Here is a 21,128-nt window from a genome sequence, read left to right on the forward strand (position 1 = left end):
ATTCATCTCAATGCAGCATGTGAACAAGACTAGCTAAATAAATACAAACATTTCTACCTATTGGCTTGAGGTTTCCTTTTGCTGAAATATACTGTACAGAACTGCATATAGCATTCTGCTAGCAATGTTCAGAAAAAAACTAAACCAAAAAGGTTTTGCTCCATGGTGGCGCATTGGTTAAAATGCAGTATTACCAGTTAATTTTGCCACTGCCAGGAGTTTGATCCTGACCAGCTCAAGGTTGACTCGGCCTTCTATCCTTCCGATAGAAGGAAAATGAGTACCCAGATTGTTCGGGGCAATATGCTGACTCTAAATCACTTAATCACTATGAAGCGATATGTCTATGTGTTATTGCTATTAACAAATGAAAACACACCAGTACATACACAGCCCTAAGCTTTGCTTTCTATAAAGCATTTATAAAAAGCAATGTCAGTTACTTAGTAAACAGAGAAATAGTTGCTATATTTGGGATTATTGCTACTGAGCATAAATGAACCACTCTCTGAACCACATGAGACAATTGTTTTAAAAGATTGCTATCCCTTTCTCCTCTCACTTACTCTTGGCCAACAGCAGTGGGAAGAACCACATCGCTTTATTTTTATATATATAATTTTTATTATAATAAAAGCTAATATATATTAAACACATACAACAGAAATAAGGAGCAAAATGTACAAACAACAAAAAGGAAAAGTAAGAATATAATAAAGAGCAAAGAATTGTATAAAGGACCTCCACCCTTCACAAGGATAAATCACAAGTATAAATTTAGTGTCTCTTCACCTCCTTCAGGGTTATTAACAATTACCTCTTCATCCCATATCCCATTTCTTATATATAACTGTCCAAAGGAATTGATTTATTGGTCTAATATTAGAAACACAATTAATAAATGAAGCCATGAAATATAAAAAATGTTGCCCTATCATTTTTAAGCATGATCTTAAAAATTAGGAAAAAGTTATTTGATCTAACATTTCACTTTGGCTGTTCAATACTTATTTTAAGTTAAGAGATCTGAAACAGGTTTTAATCTTAAACATTTCAAGTTTGAATCATTACATTTTAGGCCAAATCGAAAACAAACAATTCAAAGTAGATTGTTCCAACCTTAGCAGAAGTATCCTAATTCCATCCAACCATTCCAGAAGCATTATGAACTCAAAATAGTCTTGTTTCAAATTCAAAACAGGTGTTTTAAGATTGAAAGAGTCTGTTTTGAACTCAAAACTTGAACATTTCCAAAGTCATCAAAACAATGTAATATTCTAGCAAGGATGAAACAGCTGTTTCAAAGTTGAAACAAAGCATTTCACACTCAAAATCACATTTATAATCAAAAACATTTCAGATTCAAAACTTTCTGTATATCATTATTATATGTAAGGAAGGAAACCTAACTTGGCTGTTACAATTGTTTCTTTTATGTTAAAACATAACACCAAAATCTGAATCGATCTGTTTAAAATGTACTTCTTTCTGTCTGGAATAAATAGAAATGTTGCTTGGATAAAGAAAACAAGGTTCTAAATGAAACAGTTCTGAATTCAATTTCATAAAGCTAGATCTGTTAGTTGTAATCATGAGGAGATTATCTAAATTACAACTTTAATTGTCTGTTAGAGTCATTTGCAAATCCTAGGATAATCCATTTTTATTTGTCTTCAGGGTTTTTTCTCAGTAACTGTTTTCTTGATGAGGGAAAAAAAAATAAGGCTTATTAGTCCTTATGTATTCCTCTCTGAACATTGGTCACAATTTATACCCAATAGGCTTCTAGGACTTTGAAAATATGAAGCAACGGTGGAAAATATAATTCCTGTGGATTTCAATAATTTATTTTCTGTTTTTTTTTGTAAGCCCACCTTGGAACAACTTAAAGCATTTTATATACATGAAGAGCCCTAAAATAATACAATAAAAAGCATAATAATTTAAACAGAGTTAAAACTGACCTTGTACCTGGTCTTACTCAATCTCCAATTATTCCTTGAAAAGCCAAGTATTTGTGCTTTTCTTAATCATTAATAGCACTGGAGATATCCAGGTTGTTCATGGGAGATCCTTCCACAGAGAACACAAGACTTTGAGCACCTAGCCTGCTGCCTTGTTTCCAGGAAAAATATATAGGGGCTTATCTGTGAGATAGGCAGCAAATAAATTTGATAAATAAAATTCTGTTAGAAAGTTCTGATTTTCCTCTCATCCAAGTTGTTGCCTTGTTTTATCAAAATATATGTAAGATGTTCAGCAATACAATTTCAGTTCCTGAAGCTGTGTAATTTGAACAGGCTAGGTTCAGCCTCAATAACCACAAAGGGCAAAAAACAAGACCTAACACTCTTCTCTTAAAAGCATTTACTTGGAAATAAAACCCAGATAATTTCAATAGAACTTAAATCTAGTTAAATTACTTAATATAGAAATTTCATATTGCCTCTATGTAGCATAAGGGTTGAAAATGTTTCTATAAAGCATCAGGCATTTATAAGATTTAGTATAAATATTAACTTTTGGGTTTTTTGATGTTTAACACAACATGTTTTGTACCCATGAATTAAAACCCTTCTAGGTTAATCACATTGTTCAGTGTGCATGCCTCACTTGCACCTGTGTTTCTTTAGTTGACAAAACAGCTCCCTCCTCGAACTATTGGCTATCCATGGACTCTTGTCTACAGTACTGCAAAGCATGGCATGAGCTTGAAGACTTTGTACAGAACTATGGCAGGATTAGACACACCAGTGCTGCTGGTTATCAAAGACAGTGATGGACAGGTACGGAAATTGCAATGATCACTTTTTCTTACCTTTGCTCCCCATAACAAATCTTAAATTTTAAGACAACTTTTCTAACATACAGGAAAGCTCAATATTATTTTGATTTTTCCCAAAAGGAAAACTTAGTATAAACAAGCTGATCATAAACATACTCCAAAACACCTATAGCATTTTAAATGAGCATTCCTTCAAGCTGAATTCAAGCCCTGGCGACTCTGTAGCTGTTGCCATATATAGCATTCCTGGCAATAATACCAAAGTGGTTTTCCACTGCCCTTCCTGTTGGTACTTTGAAAACAAAGTAACTTCACTGCACTGCAGTAGATTTAACTGAATACTTGATTGCAAAAATATGGAAGTGTTACTATTTTTAAAGGGGTGGGGGGGAATCCAATCAGTCTTTCACCACAAATGTGTTAATCTTCAAAAGTATCAAGGGATTTGTTCCCTTTACAATAAGTATATAGATAATTTTTGAAGGCCTGGATATATTTTACACTTCCATAGTAATATTTAAATATTAGAGACAGTGGGTTGATATAAATCAAGTTTTCAGGAAGGACAAATTAGACAAACTGTATTGTTTGTCATTTAGAGAATTTTTTAAGCTGTTTTGCTGCTACAGCTTAACTTCATAAGTGTGTGTATGTGTTTGGAAAGCCTGAACCCAATGCAGAATGGGACAGTTTAAGATAATTTAACTCACGCAAATAGAAACATTTTTGTTTTCCATCATCCACATAGAATCTTCCAGTTTCGGAGCTCAATGAATGCCTAAAAAGTGGTGTAGGGGACAAATATTGTTACTTATTTTAGAGAAAAGCTTATGGAAGAATATTAGATTTCCAATCTTTTCTCAAAGGAAAGCAATCCTCATTTCTATCTTGGGATAGTTGGCAAGATTGTGGGAAGGAGAGATGTATACAAAACCTGAAAGGAACTTCATAGAGAAAGCCAAAATCAGTTCCATGTCAGTCCAGAATGCAAAGCAGGAGTTACAGGAAAGCGACTTGTTGCTGTCTGCTAGAAATTAGCAACAGTTAATCAGTGATCCAGCTTCTGTTTGTTGGATGTGAGAGCCATAATGATGTAATGATTAAAGTCGCCAGGCTAGAAACCAGAAATCGGTGAGAGCTAGTACTGCCTTAGGCATCAAGCCAGCTGAATTACTTTGAGCCTCTCAGTCCCAGGAAGAAAATAGTGGGTAACCTTTTCTGAATCCTTGTCAAGAAAACTGCAGGCAGGGACCAGAAGGCAAGACTGATTTGAAGCTATGTATTCATATGCTTGTGCATGTGCACACACAAACGCACATCTGTTTGATCTATTTACACAAAATGCTGCTCAGTCACCTGGTGTTTCTAGTTGGAATTATGCAGTAAGCAGAAGGTTGAACTTGACACTAAATATCTTAGTCAAATTCTCTTCACCGTCACTAATCAAGTCACACTATCACTCAATCTCTTTTAGAGCAAATCTTTTAAGAACAGTCCCCTCATTCATTTTTTAAAACTCTTCATCCTTATTACCATTGTATTATTTTAGTAATTGAGCATTTACCCTAAAACTCAAAAGCAAAAAGGAAGTGCATGGTTTCCATTGCATTGAATGAAAAGGGAGTAGGAGGAGTGGAAAGTCAGTGTTCACATGAGATAAACAATAGCTGGCAATATTCCTACATTCCTTTTTCCCCCAGCTTTTTCCTTAAATAAGTGAAAGGCATACTGAATCAGCTAGGGCCGGCCAAACTGGACTAATCTCTATCTGATAACCTGTTGAGAAAACAAGTGTAATCAGACCACTAATCCTGTTTTGATTTCTATCTAAATACACTAGGCCTGCCTTTCCCACCTGACACATTCGTCCCAAGAACATTGGAAAGCTGATTTGGCAAGAACAGGGCAAACATTGGAGATGGCAGCCAACTACAGCTTGCCAAATGTTTGTGCTAAGAGTTACCTCTTCTTAAAGGAGTGTTCTGCTCTTATGTTTGCTGAATTAACTGCCATCTGGAAGCCTTTTCATATTTGAGTAGATCTTTTTCATCTGCAAAAATGTTCCATAAAATACCTTACCGAAGTTATGGCTTAGTTCAACTTGATGGTTGCTTGTGCTTTGAACTTCATGGTATGAATAGAATTAATTCCTGAGAATTCCAATTAATCACATTCATGGGATAGGTTTCCTACAAGCGGTGGAAATGTCATGCTTTCTGGACTATTTTTATTCTTTTCTTTAGATTTTTGGAGCTCTCGCTTCTGAACCTTTTAAAGTGAGTGATGGGTTTTACGGCACGGGAGAAACCTTTCTTTTTACATTCTGCCCAGAATTTGAGGTAAGCACTTAGAAAAAAAATACTTAAATTATTTAGATAATATATGTGAGATTACATTATTTATGAGTCTAACCATTTTATGTTGCAATGAAATTATTTAAATTCCAATTAAAGAATTACATTTTGAATAGTGAGGCCTATTGTTTAGAATTTAGATTGAGGTTGTGATGAAGGGTTACCTTACATTTTCCCATGAGTTAATTTTCCAGTCGTAAAGCTATTACAAACAAACACACACATCCATACACAGCCTTAAAACTAATAAAGAATGATGATGAACACTATGAAACAATTAGTGGTAAATGGTAATAAATCCTGCTTTTATCAGAACATCAGAGTTTCTATAAATTACTAAAGGGGAATTAGGATTACTTCATGATTCACTGAATTTATGGGGGAAGGAATAGAAATGCAGATGATAGGTGGAATTTCAATATATTGAAATAATGTGTTAATCACTGTGATAGTTGGCTATTACAGTGAATAGGGGCATTCTTTATTCTTTATTGTAGTGTTTTAACAAATAAAGTTTCTGGATTTTTCTGAAGCAGAAATTGATAATGATGTCTTATGATGTTTGTTGTTGTTCTTTTAGCAATAATTTCCTTTCATCTGTGTTTGTGTGTCTTCATTTATTTTCCTAACCATTAGGTCTTCAAGTGGACTGGAGACAATATGTTTTTTCTTAAAGGAGATATGGATGCCTTGGCTTTTGGCGGTGGAGGGTTAGTAGTTCTTTATCAATTTTGTTCAGTCTGATAAAGGTCTGATGCAACATTGGTGTGATATTATACTCTTTGACTTCCTTTTATATAGATTCCAAGTATCTCCATGCCAGTGTTTGCTTTATGGCAGCCTTCTGCCAATGTTGGCATTTTTTTTTTCTTGAACAAATCTGAAAGGCCATTTTTCTTTTTTTAAAAAAATATTTATTTATATCCCAGTTTTATTATTTTTAGAAATAACTTAAGGCAGCGAACATACCAATATTCCTTCCCTCTCCTATTTTTTCCAAGAAAAACCTGTAGGTAAGTTGAGCTGAGAGAGGGGATTGACCCAAAGCCACCCAGCCCGCTTTCATGCCTAAGGGAGGACTAGAACTCATTTTCTCCTACTTTCTAAGTCATCACTGTCACCATTAGTCCAGACTGCCTCTTATTCGGTTTAGTCTGTCTTATTTTGTTATCAATGGGCATTAGCAAAAGTAGAAGAAATTTCTTTCATGGGTTAGAACCCAGTTTTTAATGCAAAGCCGAAATGTACTTTTCTTGGCCCAATTTCTGTTCAGTCTGCAGGCTCATGGCTTAAATGTGTTACCACAAAGAAGATAAAATTCTTGGTTTTATTCATTTATTGTAACATTTCCATGGCAGACCCAGTTTGCATTTGTACATGTGTCTTTACACTCTACTCAATACAATGCTGATGCCATACTAATATGAGACTGCTGGATCTAGGCTGAACAAGTCCAGATGACCCTAGATGCTTGGAAAGAGTTAGGGCTTTGTTTATCCCCTCGTTGCCATTTTATCTCAACTTCTAACAAAATTCTTAAAGGTGATCACTGTTTCTACCTTGACCAATTAATTGAAATGCAATCTGAAGCTTTCAAATTAGGGAAAGAATTTTGAAGAGAACATTATTGCTTTAAAATTTGACCTACATTTGAATACAGTAATGGGAAGAAAATTATTTTTAATATATTGCAAACCAATTCTCGTCACACTGCAGGGGTGAATTTGCTTTATGGCTTGATGGCGATCTCTATCATGGAAGAAGTCACTCTTGTAAAACCTTTGGGAATCGCACACTTTCTAAGAAAGAAGACTTCATTATACAAGATATTGAAATTTGGGGCTTTGAATAAGTATAAACTGTAAAATACTACAAAAGTTTGTCCCAAACCTGATACTGATCAATGCAGCTCAGAAAGCCCTTAAAGCAATATAATGTAGCTTGTTTTGCAATGCCTTTCTACATTTTCTGCATGACCATCAACATGTCTTTCACATCAGCATATTGGAGTGCAACTGACTGTTCAGATTGTATTTTCATTTTTGAAAGTTACAAAGCTTTCAAATTGTAATTGATTATTTCTTTATGAGAGCCAGATTTTTATCATCATGTCATTCACATATCCATTTGTTTGTTGTCATTCTCACAATCCAGAAATTTCCTTTACTTCTGTTTAACTATTTCACTGAAACAACATTTAAACAACATAAAATCTAATTGAGTTATACTATATGTACTTGGTCTAAATAATATGGTGAAGAGATGGATGTTTATAATTTACCAACAATGATCAGTCTTGGCTGTTTATTTCATTCAAGTATCACCACATCTTTAGTCATGTCATGACTTGGTATCTGTTGTAATTTACTGTTGAAACATAGCTGCCCTATTGATTGTACCGAAGCGTTTTGCACATGCCATTAAAGGATCTGCAGGCTTGGGACAAATGTTGGGCAAGGATTCAGCTACATGATCAAGATATATAAAAACAGCAATGAGGAAATGGAAAAGTAAGCATAATGCAGTGAGTAATTCATAGTACATATAATACCTTCTTATTGCTAAAGCTATGAAGCAGACGCATTTTTTCCGAACAGCATATAATATGCATCAAATTTATGTTTGTGTGTGTATGTACATATGCACACACATACATAATACACCACTCTGTTTTATAGTTCTTCTGTTGTAGCCTTGTAGCACATCATCTCCAAGAATTGCTCCTGTTCAAAACAGAAAACAAAATAGGTGTGGTGTTTTTCTCTTCTTTTGAGTGGATTTGTGTTGTAAAACTGCAGTTTGCACCAGCTCTGATGCAATGGGGTAACGTACTCTAGATAGACATCATAACTCAGTAGATGTGTTAATATGCAAAATTTACTGTTCTGTGACCTCAAAGCAAAAAGAAAAAAAAAAGAAAAATTATAGTAAATCAGTAGCTCTTGTCCACTTTTGTAGAAAAACTAAAAAGCCAGTGTGGCAATAACAACAGTTGTTTCAAAGCTTATATTCTATGTTTATGCAAAAGAAAAATAATTTAAAAATGCTGTTAACTGTGACAGTGAATGACTTTGTGCTGAAATCTCAGCTATTTCAAATGAATATTGTATATATTAACTTGTACATTAATGTTTAAAAGTAGTTTTTGTTATTTTAGAGGGGGGGAAAGTATTGATTGACGGGTTGCTTCTAGCACTTTAAATTATTCTAGCAATGGAATAAAAAGCCAAATGGCTTAGCTCAAATAATTAGCTATAGTTGTATAGAATGTTACTAATATAAGTTGTTTCAGAATTATCTGGGGAATGCTTACTGCTGTGGTAATGGAAAAGAGAATATTTTATCCTATAATATGCTCATGCTTTATATTGCTAAAACAAAATACACAGCATTGTTTTCTGTCTCAATGTATAGCTCTTTCCTCCTATTAGTAGAGTATATGTAGATTCAATGTTTACAGACAAAAGGAAATGTAAATAAATTAAAATAGCTTTCCCCCCCTTTTGGTCTTCCACGGCAGTATTATTGTCTTTGTGGGTTCACTAACTAAACAATCCTGTGATGGATTTAAAACTATAAGATAATAGTGATATAAAGCAAATAAATATAAATTCATGTAATTAAACTTGAGTTGGGCTTTATTTAGACACAACCATTTTGTAATTAACACTCAGGTTGAAAGTATTGAATCATAGCCAAAATACTTGTAGTGTTGAAGCAGATTCCATTCTATGATCCTGCTAAAAATTTCTGATAAGGAATTGGATGTTTTTAAATATTGTTACAGAACTGTTTATTAATTGGTAATACACTTTGACATATGGTGTGGGAGTTGCTGCTAAAATGTTCATTACAGCTATATAGAAATTTCAATATACAATACAGACTGCCATTTGTCAGGGAAGGCAGCCCATAATTTTTGTCCCAACTTTATCCATATCTCCTTCCTTCCAATAAGAAAAATCAAAGCTATAAAATAGAATTAGAAGCTATAAAATAGAATTACAATCCTTAAGCCTCAGGAAATATTCAGAAGAAATAATAGGTTATTGCCCTGGCATTAAAAAAAAAACCCAATCTTTTCCATCTCAAAAAAGTCATTAAATTTATTTAAATCTTTTTCATTCATCCCATTGTATCAACTGAATTTGCAGTGCATTTCACTTCTTGTTAATATAAATAAGATTTTGAAATGGATCACATTCCTATATTTGACAGAAACATTTAGTATCTACAGCTTAATTTAAACTAATCAATGGTATAAACTGCTCAGTAAACTTTCATAATCTTGAAAAATAATTAGCAGACATAAAAACCTGAAAATAATATCCTTGTCCTGGGAAAGCAACGTTTCTTTAAATTACATTTTTTCAAACTTAATTATTTTATCTAATTGGTAAGGTAAATCAAGCTTTTATTCTCAGTCTATGGATGCAGGAAACTTCATTGATTAAATGTAAAATGTTATTTGCTTATTACAAACTTCCTTTATAATGCTATTAATATTTCACAGCACTTAAGATTTTTGCACATGATTTCTTGCAAGAATCATATTTTTGATACTTGACTGAAAACACATTCAAAAGCTATATATACATGCATGCACATATACTGATATCTCCATATCAACTTTTAGAATAAATTTACCATCATCTTGACACAAAATCATATATTTTTCTTCTATAAGAAGATGCAGGATCTTTCACTTTGAAAGACAATATACCATATCAAAATGTAATTCTTTTCAACAGCTGATAGCATTAAGAAAGCAATGTGGTTCATCTAACACTGGGGGGCCCAGTTGGCTCCCAAGGATACTTGGTTTAATATCTGCCAGGTTCTGTTTCATTCAACTAGTAACGTTTTACATTTTTCAATTATTTTTTAAAAAAGAGAAGGCATATTGTAATGCAAAATGGTATCTTCCAGCATCATGATAATTAAGCTATCTTAGTAGATAAAAATGGCAGACAATTGTAACTCAGTATCTTGTTCAGAAAAAAAGTGCTGATCATTAAAGAGGTAATATATATTCTGTTTGAGCAGGTGCTAAAGATGGTAAGAAATGTGGTAAATTGATTATATGTGGGTATATTCCCATGGCAGCCATTTTGAGAATAGGCAATCTCTGAACACCCACAAGAAGTTTGGAAATCATCCATTGTCCCCACTAACTCAAAAAGATTGCTATCTCCTTATCTGAAAGCTATTTTACACATCTTGTAAGTAATGGCAGTCAGATTTATTATAAAGTATTGTTGTAGCATTACATGTCCATGAACCTCACCGCATTTTAAAGCAGAATTAATGAGCTTATATTGTCAAAATAAATTTCTGAAATGTTGGGGTCTAACATTAAATAAAATCACTTAATGTAGCCTTTAATGTAAGGCTGGCAGTATCTAAGCAACAGTTGGCAAGGTGCTATCCAAAATGGTCACAAGAACTGTGGAGTTTGTTAATTTCACAAATTTCCCCAAAAGGAATTCACTACCCTAAACAAGGCCACTGACTTAACAATCCATCAGTGCAAAATAGGAAAAGTATGAAAATTTCCTCATTTTTCCTGGGAGGCAAAGTAGGGCTGAACTTGGACTTGTATATTGGTGGTTGGGTTGCGTTCATTCTTTTTATATTTCTCCATGGGTGCTTTAAACATTTTATCTGTCATTTTATCTGCTGGAGGTCCTCTATAAACAAAAAGTGAACTGGGATTGATGAACTTAAAAGAGGGAGCAACAACATCAACAGTCTGGATTGCCTCATGCTCCCAGTGCTAACCAGATCTCTGAAAAATGCCCAAGTGTCTAATAAACATCTGATCCATAAGGTGGGCCATCTTCTATATCATTTTCATTCTTTATATACTATAGAAATCTTAACAAACATAGTTAAATCAGATACTACTGGTACTGGCAGAACAAACTATGTATTTAATAAACAGTAACATAGAGGTGGAATAATATGGAGATGCTATTGTTAAATATTAATAGATAAGTTCTGAGTACTGATGAAAGCTTTGACGTCTATCAATCTTTCTGATAAACCTTTTGATAAAACATTCCGAGTATAAGGATATCCTTTGGCTTATCCTATGAGGAAAAAAGACCTTATTCTAACAAAGTTATTAGAACGGCATCATCCCGGCCTTGCCACAACATTTCTCCCTCAAAGTCTAGCATTCCATGTTTTCTGGCCCTCAAGAGTATTCCAACCACTTTATCTGAAATGTGAACGTATCTGTCAAAGAGATCTCCAAAAGTGACTTGGATCTTGCCATCATGTCGTGACTGAGCCATTGTTCTGATGATGAAACACATGTCTCTCATCTCCCGGTGGATGTGGCCCTCTGCTCTCTTGGCCCGTTCTGCTGTCTTTGTGCCTTCTTTAGGATGGCCATAGCCCTCATCTCCTTTACGCAGACGGGTGGCCATAGCGAGCTCATAGTCAAACTCCTCGCTGAAAGGGTTGAGTTTCTGTACAGTCACATGTTCATCAGCCCATTCTTCCCATCGCCCCTTTAGATTGTAGACAGGACTGTAATTCTTCGGCAACTTGAGATTTTTGTTTTTGCTACAGAAAAAGAAAAAAAGATAGCTGCTGAATAAGACGAGGCTTTCGTGAAATGTTTTGGTGGAGTTCATTAATCTGATTTAGACCACAAACCACTAGGTGGCATGTTATCACTAATTCTAAATCACTTTATTTCCTTTGCTGAGTCTTACCTGAAAATAAAAGCTGCTATGTTGGATTAGACCCATTAATTTTAATGTATATAAGGGAAAATAACACCACTCTCATTAATTACATCTGCACGGCATGATTTGCTGAAAGAACTGAAGGAAATCTAGTCCAGCAGGCTGTTCTCACAGTGGCCAACCAAATGCACAAGGAAGCCCACTAGTCTCGCAGCAGATGCCTTCACAAGGAGTTCCACAGCCATCAGGTAGGAATTGATTCCCATCATCTCCATAAACTGGTCAATTCTTTTTTGAAGACATGCTGGTAGCCATCACCACATTTCATGGTAGTGAATTCTAGTTTACCCCTTTTAATTTTATATTAAAAAATCCTTTTACTTTTCCTGATTCTTCCAGGATTCAATATCATTGGGTGACCTCAGTTTCTTTTTGTCCACCTTATTCACTCTATGCATAATTTTATACCATGCATGGGTTGTTTTCTTTTAAAGGCCCAAATGTCATATTTCTCATATGGAAACTGTTCCAGACTTTGATCATCTTAGTTGTCTTCCTCTAGATCAGGGGTGTCCAACCTTGGCAACTTTAAGACTTGTGGACTTCAACTCCCAAAGCTGGCTGAGGAATTCTGGGAGTTGAAGTCCACAAGTCTTAAAGTTGCCAAGGTTGGACACCCCTGCTCTAGATCTTCTCTAATTCCACTATATTCTTTTTGAGCTATCTAGAAGGAGAAAGAGCTCTTTTAAGCATTAAAACACCTCTTTTGGAAAGCGTAGCACATCACCTTCAAAGTCTCTCCCTAGAAATGCTTGGGTGTGCATAGAGTCCCTTCACTTCTCTGACTATCCTGCTGGAAGTCTTCAAAGAAGATGGCAAACTAAAATTTCTGGTGGCAAACTACAAGAGATATTAGTATCATGAATTCCTTAAAATAATTGGAAACAAATTGGCTTAGAGCTTACACTGCTATTTATGAAAGCAAACTATTAGGTTTTTTGTTTTTTTTTTAAACTTCAGCATGTGCCTAAAAGAAGATGTGTGTGCTTTAAAAGTTATATTAATTTTAATGAGTTCACTGCTACAGGAGCAGAAACCAAAACCCGAACAAACATGGGGCTAAAAATGAATCTTTGCTCGTAAGCAAAGCAGCACTGAAAAAAAAGTCTTGCGTATGTCTGCCAATTCTTTTGTTGTTGTTTACTCTTAGATTTTGGGGGGAGGGGCATTAAGCTTGAATTCTTAGATCTTATTCAACACAGTCTGTGTCTTAAGAAACTTACTTCTCAGAGGGCCTCTAGCCAAGAGAAGAAACTCCTACTTCTCTTGATTCCCATCCTCTGATTCTCATTAGAAGTGAACAGTAGTTGTGTTTATGGACTACTTATACTACTGTATTCTCGATCTATTACTTTTGCAGAATGTACTTCTTAGGATTGTTGGGTAGTATGAAGGTTCTATGATATTTCGGTATAAGCGGCTAATCACATGTAGCTTAGTTATTCAGCTGATTAACTAAATTAGGGTTCTTCTATATTTGATCTTATCCAGAATTCTCTGCCTAAGCTGTTCCTTGTCTGTTGGCATCCCCAAACTTAACAGCAAACTGGAATGTATTGCTATTGCACCTTCTTGTCTTTCATTTGTCCATGAAGATTTGTGGGATCATGTCAGGATTTTGATAGGTCAGGAATGCTTCGTGAGTTGACAGATCAAATATTGGGGACAAAATATTAGCTTTAAGCAAACAGTGATCCATATCCTTATCTTGCTGGTGCCCACCACCCTACCTGGAAACTAATTGTCAAACAAATTCCAAAAGAATACAATTAACCAGGAATTTACTTATAAGCCCAGTTCAGGACACTAGTCGTTCCTATACTTCTTCCTTATATCTTCAAGAATAACAACACACTTTAAATATATATTGAATGAATAACCAGGACAGTTGTCCACTCACTAAAAATCACAAGTGAATTTATTAGCCCTTTTAGATAGTTTGGCATGCAAACAAATGTCTTTTGTTCTGGAAACTTTGAGAAATCTGCTTCCAAGGCATTTAAATTGCTTCTTGGCCCCCGGTGTAAGTACAGAAATATTGATCTCTCTGAAAATAGCCAAGTTTGTTTCCCCATCAATATGGCATAGTAGGAGGCAGAGATGAAGAGCACAGGTTTGGGTGGGGTAGAGCTGACTCCAGTCTCCTCATCCTGACTGCGGGTCTCACGTGAGTCTCCCTGACGTATCTTTCATCCCTTTATGCTATTAGTTATTGTATCAGTGAGAAAGGTGAAAAAGGGAAGAGAGAGAGAAGGAAGGAAGGAAAAGAAAGAAGGAGAAAGAAAGAGAAGGAAGGAAAAAGGAAGAGGAAGGAAGAAAAAAAAGAGGGAGGGAGGGAGGAAAGAAGGAAGGAAGGGAGGGAAAGGGAAGAAAAAGGAAAGATGGAAGGAGAAAAAAGGGAAGAAAGAAAGGGGAAGGAAGGAAGGAGAAAGAAGGGAAGAAATGAAAGAAAGAAAGAAGAAAGAAAAAAAGAGAAAGAAAGAAAGAAAGAAAAAGAAAGAAAGAAAGAAAGAAAGAAAGAAAGAAAGAAAGAAAGAAAGAAAGAAAGAAAGAAAGAAAGAAAGAAAGAAAGAAAGAAAAAGAAAATTTCAATTAGTACTTGAATCCATTCAAGTGAAACACTATCATCTGCTTTCCATTTTAGTTGCCTTTATAGTGGGCTAAATTAGCACTACTCTGTTATCCAGAACAATTCTTTACTGTTATAATTCTTGCCTTTCTTATCTGAAACCACAAGCATTTGATTTGAATAGAAGGATTCAGATATACTATAGCATGTAGTTAGTGTTTTTGTTTTGTGTGTGTGTGCATAGTAACTTTCTCCATGCAGAATATACCTTTGTTGTGTGTGTATGCATAGTAACTTTCTCCATCCAGAATATGCTTGGGGGGGGTTTAAACGGAGAAAATGACTCCTGTGAAATTTTCCTGGGAGGAATGTAGATTTCTGATATTTAATTGTGGGATAGTAAGTGGATATTTAGAATGCCCTACCATTCGCGACTGATTCTCTGCCTGATGTCTGAATTTCCTGGCTCCTATGCTTCAATTAAATCTTGATTAAATTAAAACAAGCAATCTATTACAAATGTCAAAATCTGGTTGACTGAAGCCTCCCTCCCCCCCCCCATTTTTTTAAAATGTGTATCATATGGGGGTTGCATGGAAAAAAGAGGCAGGATGGGTGCAGATGCATCCTGCAGACATGGATGATTTTAAATGTTTTAAATATGTCAGGCAAACAACAGAAAGACCGGTTTCAATGGTCTTTTTCTATCTGGGCAACGGGGGGGCGCTTTTGATCAATGGAAATGTGTACTGGAAGACCACACAAGCTCTGACATCACCACCACCTTCAACTATACAGTAAGCTCAAAAACACCAAGAGAAATTAAAAACAACCACAACAATACTCAAGCAATCCAAGAATAAAGAAGTTCTTTGTTATTAGCACTTTCATTCAAAGCTGAAAAGATTATATTTCAAACTGTTTGTTTTGGGTGGGCGGCAAATGCAGTGGAGTGACCAGCAGGCATAGACAGCTGGGGAGGAAGAAATGAATACCCCTCATTTCTTTCCAAGCAACTCAAAGCCATTTCCAACCACTTGGAAGTAACTCCAAGAATTACAGGTTAAATATAGTTCAACCCACAGAAGGTGACCAGTGAGAGTCAGAAAATTACTGGTACTCAATAAACAAACTTAAGTAACAGTTCATATGCTAATTCACCTGCTTTCTTCAGAACTACTTCCTAGATGCTTACAATAGATAGTCTGAGAACAGGTAGATGAAAGACAGCTTTTATGGAAGTTTAATAACTGAAATATTATTTTTGAATTCTACAACTATTTCAAAACATAAGTCTATGCAGAAAACAGTTTTAAAGCAGTAAGAAAATGGCTCAAAACAGGTCTTCAAACTCAGCCACTTAAAGTTCAGAGTGTAGGCTATTTTCCCCCTTCATACTTCTATTTCAGGGGTGTCAAACTGGCGGCCTGCAGGCCAGATGCGTCACATGCAGGCCACGCCCACCCCAGCCCCATGAAGGGAAAAAATCATGAAACATCATGTGATGGCAACGTGACACCCTTTTTCTACTTGGATCTCCAGAGGAAAATATTTCAAAGGTGGGTTTACAAGAACTATGTTCAAGAAAAGACAAGAAGAGCATAAGATAAATTCATTAACTGTGGACAAACAATATATATATCGACATATATAAAAATATACATGTATGTATGTATGTATGTATGTATGTATGTATGTATGTATGTATGTACAGCCCCAGTAAGGTTTGACCTCATTAAAAGGTTAGAAAGGTTTATATGATCTGACTAATGATTACTTACATCATTGCAACTGTTGCATTTTATTTTTAGTGAGTAATTCATGCTAACCTGGACCAGTTTAATGTTGCCTTGAATGAACCGTTGCTAGCACTGATATATGCTCATCTGTTTAGAAATATTTGTGAACTGTCAATGAAGCCATTGGACTTTGGGGGAACTTTCAACTGGCAGGGCTCCCAAAGAAACTGCTCTCAAACTCAGCAGAATACTGCCTTTGTCTTGCTATAATTTTTCTCCTTATTTACTAGTTAACATATATAACACCAGTTAACATATATAAGACCCTCACATTCCTCAAGCTTTTTTGATTGACCATCACCTGATAGTTCGCTAGATTTGCTAGATAGATTGAATGAGTGAGTAGATTGGCCATGGTTATTGACATGATGCCCTAGAGATGTGTGAAAACCATTGGTTGCTCTGATAGTTCTGCACCATTTTTAACACACAGGAATGACCCTATAGGATGCAATTATACACATGTACACCAGGCTGGTAAGCTGTGCAAGAAAATAAGTTGGGTTACTCTTTTAGTCCAACACGAAAAGTCGGGAATATTGTGGCATGAGTAAGTAGATAACTAGCTATTGATGACATAGAATTTCTCTTTTTGATAAAGGCACCCCTCAACTTATGCCCACAATTGGAACCAGAATTTTGTTGCTAAGTAGGGCAGTAGTTAAGTGAGTTGGGGCCGATTTTGCAACCTTTTTTTTTTAACCAAACTTAAGCAAATAAACAGATTTAACAGATAATCAGAGTTGGAAGGGACCTTGTACGTCATCTAGTCCCACCTCCTGCCCAAGCAGGAGACCCTACACCATTTCCAACAAATGGCAGTCCAACCTCTTGAAAGTCTCAAGTGATGGCGCTCCCACAACTTCCAAGGGCAAGCTGTTCCATTGGTTGATTGTTCTCACTGTCAGAAAGTTTCTCCTTATTTCCAGGTTAAATCTCTCCTTGTTCAGTTTTCATCCATTATTCTTTGTCTGACCTACAGGTGCTTTAGAAAATAGTTTGATCCCTTCCTCCCTGTGGCAGCCCCTCAAATATTGGGACAACTCCCCTGGTCCTTCTCTTCACTAGACTAGCCAAGCCCAGTTCCTGTAACCGTTCTTCGTATGTTTTAGTCTCCAGTCCCCTAATTGTCCTGGTTGCTCTTCTCTGCACTTTTTCTAGAGTTTCAACATCTTTTTTATAGCGTGGTGACCACTGCACCGAAATCACTGCAGTTGTTAAGTGAATCATGCAGTCATTAAGCAAATCCAACTTCTCCCATTGACTCTCGCTTGGCGGAAGTTCACTGTGAAGCACAGAAATTGCAAGCACACGAGCCTGGCATGCTGCGCACATGTTGGTTTCCAACTGGTCCAATTTTAGACACATGACTGGATGTTGCAGCCGTCATAAATGTGAGAATCAGTTGTACATCACTTTTTTCAGTTTTCCGTTATAACTGCAAATGTTCACTCAACAAATGGATATAAGTCAAGGACTGCCTGTACATGAACAACAGTTGATTGGACTAAACAGTTGAAGGATTGCTTGGCCCATATGTTCCTTGACTCCATATGGCTGTCCCAGCTCTCAGCCTTCTGCCCTGCAGATATGTCCAAAACCAATACACATTGGGAAACTTGGGCTAGCAAATAAAAACAGCCGGAAGCTCTAAAATGAATGTTACCTAAAGGACCTAACATTTTCTTCTGCCATCATTCTAAAACAAGGATGAAATGGTCTCTTTGCAGAAACTATCCTATTCCAAATATAACTTCCTCAGTTTTTCTTTCTTTTTTTAAAAAAAATAGATCTAATTAAATATTAATACAAACAACTTTTAGATTGTTGAATGTTTTGGAAAATATAAGGCATTTTTCATATTTAAAGTTTGCCACCTTTTCCTGTATGTTTCCATTTTCGCTTTCTGCTCCTACATTTTCAGTTTGACTTCAGATGAAAATGGCTACTTGGAGATAATTGAATGCTGCTGCTGTGGAGAAACAGCTCATCATCTCTTCCGTGGCCTATTTATACATGTCGGCTCATCATTTAGAGCCCCTCCAATCACTTCCTCCATTAGTGTTCCAAAATATGACTGAGGTGGCACTGAATCTGAAGATCACATACTGATACAGGAAATCCTCAACTTACAACCATTCATTTAGTGACCGTTAGAACTTACAATGGCACTGAAAAAAAGTAACTTATGATTGTTTTTCACAGTTACGACCATTGCAATATCCCCATGCTCCCATGATCAAAATTCAGATGTTTGGCAACTGGCTCCTATTTAAAATGGTTGTAGTGACCTGGACTCAAGTGATCTTTTTTTGCGAGTTTCTGACAAGCAAAGTCAATGGGGAAGATAGGTTCACTTTACAACTGTTTACAACCTAACAGCTGCAATGATTCACATAACAAATGTGACAAGAGACATCATAAAATGGAATAAAATTCACTTAACTGTCTCAGCAACGGAAATTGGAGTACTGCTGTGGTTGTACTGACTTCAGAAAGCACTAACGTGCTACACAAAAGCATTTTCTTATAACAAGACAATTTTGGAGAATACAGTAATTACTTACTGTGAGGCCATGGGATGTTTTATCCTCACAACACTCTGTATTTCTTGGATATTATGATCCCTGTCTAATCCATCCTCTGTGTCTTCACCATAGCCACTATCTTCTGTATCCAAGCTGTTGCTGCGACAGTCCTGTAGTTCTTCTTGTTCCAAACGTTTCCATCCCTTTGTCATCTCTGATACCAGATTAGAGCACTTTCTCCTTCTTGTAGGAGACATTTTATTACTAAGGATTTGATCAATATTTGTAGGGTCATTGATGATCTTTCCTGTCTCTGCAAATTCATCTTGTTCATATTTGTTGCTGAGAAGACCAATGTCACTACTTCTTTCAGAGAGTGACCTTATTACACTTTTGGTAACTTCTTTACTTCTAATATTACATTTCTCCAGAGCTTCTGTTGATTCACTTGGATTTTGTTCTCCATCTTTGTTTGACACTTGCTGTCCTGAGGGAAACTGTATCTCGGTTTTTGACTGATCTGTCTTGAAAGTTGGCGAATGTTTTGGAGGTGTCCACTCTTTTGGGTCATTTGGTGATTTGTCTTCATTGGGTACCCATCCAGTAGGTTCCTGAGCTTGCTTGGTGTTGTGTTCAGTTGCCCACTGCTGCCAACCTTTCGCCAAGCTGATAACCAAGCTAGTCATTCGGATTTTTTTGATGGCCCTCTTGGCAGGTGTGGTACACTGGTGTTCTTCTGGTGGCATGGCTTTGTCTATGGTTTCCCAACGTTTACTTGTGTTAAAATCCAGTTCTGATGGTCTTGGAGCAAATAACAAGCAGGGGAAAATTGTGGAGATTTAAATAGACAGAAGGTTAGGCTGCATGAAGCTAGAAAGTATGTGAAACATTTCTCACATAGAAAGAGTAACCTTATTCTGCCAGTGATCTTTTTTTTAAAGGCCCAGCTTGTATTTCACCACAGCAGTTGTACACTTGATATGGTAAATATGAGTGATGTAGTTCTCTCATGTCTCAGATGCAGCTGCGATGGAAATTAACAGAGGCATCTTTTGCATTTAGTTTGACAGTGGAACATGTTCATGCTTTGCCTTACTAAAGAAATGGCCCTTGCCTAATTAGATAGTTTCTCCTTGCTGACTCCCAGAAAAGCAAATGAGAGCATTTGGAATTACAATTCAAGAGGCTTTTATTTTTAACTAACCTACTTTGTGGCTTTGTAACAATGCCAGATTATTAAGACCATAAAAGGTCCCTCAGATGCAGCTCTTCCAATTGGCTGTGCTTCATTAAAGGATAGAAACCATATTAGTGCATTAACAAAGTGTTTTTTCACTATTTTTCCTATAGTTGTGAAACCCCATTCCACCCAGAAATCAAGGACAACTCACTGCAGCCATCTTACTACGGCTGTCTTGCCACAGCCAACTCGCCGTGGCCAGCTCACCATGAGGTAACACACCATGGGACAATCCAGGCAGGATAACAATACAATAAACATTATTTCTACATTATTTCTATTTTTGTCAATGGAAATAATGTTGAAGAAACAGTGGCACGTTCTCCCACGTGGAATTATCCACGAGAGTTGTCCTGTAGTAAGTTGGCCGCAGTGAGTTGGGCACAGCGAGATGGTCATGGTGAGTTGGACACAGCGAATTGTCCCATTCTGTCCAGGCGTGGCTTCTAGGAACTCAGTAAAAGTATCAAAAGGGGTTTTTGCAAGAACAGATTCTGGAACCATAAAGACTCATCAAAACTAATTTGGTCCTTCATTAATTTCAAGTTGTATTACAAGTACAGGAAATCTTAATTTCTATTTTTCCCTTTTCTTATGTAGCAGCCACATGGAGGATTAACTAAGAATCTGGTAACAATTGTGGGGGGGAATTGTTTTTCCTCTGTCTTTATCGATAGCTAAGGTGGGATTTTCCATGCAAAAACCCTGAAACAATCTTACGTTGCTAAATTCCCCTGTATTTATTGGTTGCTAGGTAAAAAAAATTTCCATAGAGAAACCTTGAAACCACTCCATGTTGCTGTGTGAATGTTCATGAGGAATTCAAAAGACCAATTTAATTCTATGGTAAGCCAGTTATTTATTGTATGGCACCTATTTGGCATCTGCAGCAATTGAGAGAACTATAAGGCATTAACTAGTACTGAGATTAGTAATAGAGGATCTGTGATTACAAAATGGCAGTAGCATTCCTACATTTCAATTTTCTCAAGTCATTTGCTATTATGTTGTAATTGCCAATAAAAAAAGTTGTTTGCCTGTGATTAATATTTGTCTGGTAAGAGAGGAAAGAACATCTCTCACTTTTTCCATTCT

General features: G+C 36.1%; 2 protein-coding genes across 13 annotated transcripts in view; one reads left to right on the forward strand and one right to left on the reverse strand.

The window, feature by feature from the left end:
* Positions 1-8,061, forward strand: part of OXR1 (oxidation resistance 1) — a 247,443-nt gene extending 239,382 nt beyond the window's left edge. For all 12 annotated transcript variants that reach the window (XM_087962091.1, XM_087962090.1, XM_087962094.1 and 9 more), the window contains 4 exons: positions 2,634-2,786; positions 5,029-5,124; positions 5,776-5,849; positions 6,856-8,061. In XM_087962091.1, the coding sequence (XP_087818217.1) occupies positions 2,634-2,786; positions 5,029-5,124; positions 5,776-5,849; positions 6,856-6,991 (459 nt within the window). In that variant the 3' untranslated portion in view covers positions 6,992-8,061. The remainder of the gene's footprint in view (positions 1-2,633; positions 2,787-5,028; positions 5,125-5,775; positions 5,850-6,855) is intronic.
* A 1,157-nt stretch (positions 8,062-9,218) lies between these two features.
* ABRA (actin binding Rho activating protein) lies at positions 9,219-19,655 on the reverse strand. Its single transcript, XM_026689865.2, has 2 exons — positions 18,833-19,655; positions 9,219-11,712 (listed from the first exon to the last, which is right to left on the reverse strand). Exons 1-2 carry the CDS (start codon positions 19,537-19,539, stop codon positions 11,250-11,252), a joined length of 1,170 nt encoding a protein of 389 aa, XP_026545650.2. The 5' UTR covers positions 19,540-19,655; the 3' UTR covers positions 9,219-11,249.
* Positions 19,656-21,128: the final 1,473 nt, after the last annotated feature.

Source organism: Notechis scutatus, chromosome 3 (genome assembly GCF_049901735.1).
Source record: "Notechis scutatus isolate UNSWTSFEM ecotype Mainland chromosome 3, rNotScu1.2, whole genome shotgun sequence".
In the NCBI taxonomy this organism is placed as follows: Eukaryota; Metazoa; Chordata; class Lepidosauria; order Squamata; family Elapidae; genus Notechis; species Notechis scutatus.

Bases quoted from the DNA above. Each gene is read 5' to 3' on its own strand.
- ABRA (XM_026689865.2), bottom strand. From the start codon at position 19,539: ATGCCACCAGAAGAACACCAGTGTACCACACCTGCCAAGAGGGCCATC. The intron at 11,713-18,832 runs GTAAGTAATTAC...CTTTTTCTGTAG, and splicing joins AAACATCCCATGGCCTCACA to CAAAAACAAAAATCTCAAGT.